The sequence below is a fragment of the Acanthisitta chloris genome, unplaced genomic scaffold (assembly GCF_000695815.1).
Source record: "Acanthisitta chloris isolate BGI_N310 unplaced genomic scaffold, ASM69581v1 scaffold3465, whole genome shotgun sequence".
NCBI lineage: Eukaryota > Metazoa > Chordata > Aves > Passeriformes > Acanthisittidae > Acanthisitta > Acanthisitta chloris.
The window spans coordinates 2,671-6,694 of record NW_008675197.1 but is presented as its reverse complement, the minus strand read 5'-3'; the positions used below and the strand labels follow the sequence as shown (position 1 = coordinate 6,694).

General features: G+C 39.5%; 1 protein-coding gene across 1 annotated transcript in view; it reads right to left on the bottom strand.

Moving 5' to 3' along the window:
* Nucleotides 1–441: 441 nt before the first annotated feature.
* Nucleotides 442–4,024, bottom strand: part of LOC103803088 (zinc transporter 5) — a gene marked incomplete at its 5' end in the record, with an annotated part of 5,635 nt that continues 2,052 nt past the window's right edge. Inside the window, 4 exons of the mRNA XM_009075626.1 lie at nt 442–625; nt 1,251–1,408; nt 2,503–2,711; nt 3,053–3,341. Of these exons, the coding sequence (XP_009073874.1) occupies nt 442–625; nt 1,251–1,408; nt 2,503–2,711; nt 3,053–3,341 (840 nt within the window). The remainder of the gene's footprint in view (nt 626–1,250; nt 1,409–2,502; nt 2,712–3,052; nt 3,342–4,024) is intronic.

The following is a 4,024-nucleotide window of genomic DNA, read 5'->3' as shown; positions in this document are numbered from 1 at the left end:
GAAAAAAAAAATCACTGCAATTGTTATAATTAAATTAACAGAAATGAATTCAATAATATAGTTAATATTTTAAATAAATAATATAACTTCAACCCTATATATTTTCATATTTTAAAGCTGGATGTAGTTTGCACTTTCAAATAATAATATGCTAAAAAATCAAGGCACAGTTTAAATCTCTTGAGTATGAATTGTGATAGAATCAAAGAATCACAACGTGGTTTGAGTTGCAAGGGACCTCAAAGACTGTCCAGTCCCAACCCCCTGCCCTGGGCAGGGACACCTCTCACCAGAAGAGGTTGCTCAAGGCTTCATCCAACCTGGCTTTGAACACTGCCAGGGTTGGGACAGCCACAGCCTCCCTGGGCAACCTGTGCCAGTGCTTCATCACCCTCAGAGGGAAAAACTTCTTTCTATTATCTAATCTAAACCTACTCTCTGTCAGTGTGAACCATTAACTGCAGAACTACATTCAAGCAGAATGACAGAACTCACAGTGAGCATGTTTGTGTCTATGTCTGGAGGATCCACCAGTCTGGCCACTGACTCCATGAAGACAAAGAAAGCAATGACCATCAGAAAAAGGCCATTAATAAAACCAGAGAGAATCTCTACACGTCCATACCTGAAAGCAAACACATGTCCTTTTGAGAGTGAAGAATGTGTGCCCTGAACAAATGTCGAAGTTATAATAAATAAGTTATAATACACTTAATACAACATTAAGATTGCTATGATTTTTCCCCTCGATGCCAGAAAATCATGCCTCAGTTTCTGAGTTATTCACATCTGATCAAGGGGTTGCCAGTTTGCCACTCTCCAAACTCCAATAGTATAAAGCAATAAAAATTTAAGCATTTTTTTATATCTACTGCCCATCCAGGGCTGAAAATTGCTAAACTGCTATGCATTTTAACCATATAAATTCTGATTGTTTCAGCACAATCTCAATGAACACTGACTTTTACCATCTATTTTTGTTTGACATACATGCATGTACTGAATGAGGCAACTTCTCAATAATATACACAGTGACAAAGTTTTACCTTGTAGAGGCAAATGAAAATTAAATTTCAGTCACATTTTTTTTCAGGGCTAAGAAGGGAATAGCATGAGCACAAATGGAACAGAAGAGGCACAGCAAAATACCCACAAAAACATGCACTGTTAAAGCATTCCAAACACATCAGGGCACTGTGAGAATGAGCAAGTGATGTTCAAACAGCCTTTCAAGAGCCCAATATACATACCCATAGGAGAATATACGAGTTGCTTTCCATCTCGTCATCAGAGCTGCAAACAGCCCCATCACCAAGGCAGAGCAGTCAAAAAGCATGTGAAATCCATCAGAAATAAGACCAAGGCTGTTGGTCCACACTCCATAAAATAGCTCCACAAAAGTGAAAGCCTGAAATGAAGTAAGAGTTTCAATTTTTTTCCTCAAACATGACCTTGTCTATTAATGTTTTGGCATCCAGCAGGAAATTTCTTCTCACAGAACACTCAGTATTTTTCGAAGGTATTGTTCAAGGGATTTCTAAACCATTTTTTTCTCTCCCCAGTGGAACAAAAATGATGAAGTCCAAGTCTGTGAAGAGATATTTTTGAACCTACACCTAAGAAAACAACCCTCTGCAGGAGCAAATTTAGGTTTTCATTTAGAAAATTATTATTTATTAGAAAATTATAATTTTGTTTAGAAATTCTAAATTTTGAATTTTTAACATTCTGCAGACAAAATTGTAAGCACTTTTTTCATTAAACACTGCCAGAGCTCTGATCTGACACATTTTTAGTGTAAAAGTCTATAATTATGTAAACATTTTCTTCACCATTAACTTGACTGTTTAACTCTTAGGAATTTATTTTGAGAAGGTGCACAAGGAAACATTTACATACATATTCCCTTACAATTTACTAGTATTAATCCATCTGCCTAAAACCTTTTCTCATCTTTCATATTCCATAATGGAATTCCTTAAGTTTATTGTGGATACTTCAAGTTTCTTCCCTTATTTTCTTGAGTAATTGCCAAGGAATGAAGAGGGATCTTTGCAGATGAGGTTCTACCAATCTTGCTTATTGCACCATCTTTTCCTAATCAAGAGAAGTCAGAAACAAATCCAGTCAACTCTAAAGTTACCCTGATCGATCCAACACCTATTTTGTCATCGTCATCCTTGAAGGCCTTATCAGCTTCAGCTTATCTGCTGGCAACATTGACATATCTCAACCTTGAATTTACCATCAGACCAGTGTTTAGTAACAGCTACATACAGAACCAGTGCTGCAGTGTGACAACACATCATAGGGACTTGCCACTTACCGTAAGATTAGCTTAAGGATCTTCTGTTTTAACACCCCCCATAATGAAACTACTCTGTCACAAGTCACTTTAAAAACAACTGATTGTTAATTCATGGAGTGATAACTATTCTTATATATACATACTATGTATGCACTACTGTGACTGGGTTTGAAGAGAAGAAAACATGCACTTACCAGATTTAGGCACAAGAAATAGAAGATCTGCCTAGAATCATACTCCTCAAGGATCTGTTTCAGAGACTCTTTAATAAACCTGGGCAATGACTGAGAGCTCTGCTGTAGTGCATCACCCATGAAGTTATAGAGAGGAGTGCCTTCAGGGGAATAGCCAATAAGGGTACCCTTCTGCCCTTTCCTGGAGGGGGAGGACAGGATATTGGCAGCTGCAAAGGAAGTATTGAAGTTTTTGTTGCTTGTTTCTAAGCTCCACAGCTATTTCATCATGTGCTTAATCAGCAATCAAAGTTTACATGAAATTTACAGGCAGCAAAGTGATTGTCAACTTCATCTTGAGGTTTACCATTAGATCCCATTGCTTTGTAAGATTACATCATCACTTCCACAACGGAACAGATCTATTACCTTCCTTTTCGTAGACAGACAGTAAAAGAGCACAGATCTACAGGCCCTCTTATCCAAAAGAATTCTGCACACCTCAATTTTCTGCCTGCTTTCCCAGTCACATGGACAAGAGATTGTTTAGACTCTTGAGAAGAATACGTACACAAAATGAAGAAGACAGCACTCACTACCACCCCTCCAGAAAGAACATGCTCTGTGCTTTCATGGTGTGGTGGCTTGTTCATAGCTCGAAGTTGGTCTGTTATTGGATGTGTCCAGAAGTTTCCAAACAGCAGTGCACTGATGAAAACAAGGAAGGATCCGTATCGAGCGCACGTGGAAGCTTCCATCTTCACAGAGCATATGGACTCCACGTAGAAGTCCAGGATCACAACAAAAAAGATGACTGTTATGAAGGGCATGATGAGAGAAGACCAAGACTCTACTTTGCTCTGCAATGAGAAACCACATTTCAAACAGCGCTGTTTACTATTAGATGTGATTGCATTATACATCATTAATTTGCTTTAATTACAAATGTTTTCAGTAATCCATCAAAACATAAACACTTCTACACTTTCATATAAAACCAACATTACACATATAGAAAGACACATATCTCTAATATGCACTACAGTACCTTATTTTAAATACTTACATGCACTAAAAAGCAATGCATATGTCATGCTGGCAATGCACTACTCTCCCTGTCCATGCAGGTGTGGTTTACTCTTATATCAACACCTTCTCAGCTGCTCCATATTGTTTTTTTTCCTGCTTTAGTCCTCAATGCAGCCACTTTAGCAGCAAGACTAAGCTAACAGGAAGTTGAACATGAGCCAGCAGTGTGCTCAGGAGGCCAAGAAGGCCAATGGCATCCTGGTCTGGATCAGGTCAGCAGGACCAGGGAGGTGATTCTGCCCCTGTACTCAGCACTGGTGAGGCCACACCTTGAATCCTGTGCTCAGTTCTGGGCCCCTCAGTTGAGGAGGGACATTGAGGTGCTGGAGCAGGTGCAGAGAAGAGCAACGAGGCTGGTGAAGGGACTCGAGCACAAGTGCCATAAGCAGAGGCTGAGGGAGCTGGGGGTGTTCAGCCTGGAGAAGAGGAGGCTCAGGGGAGACCTTATCGCCCT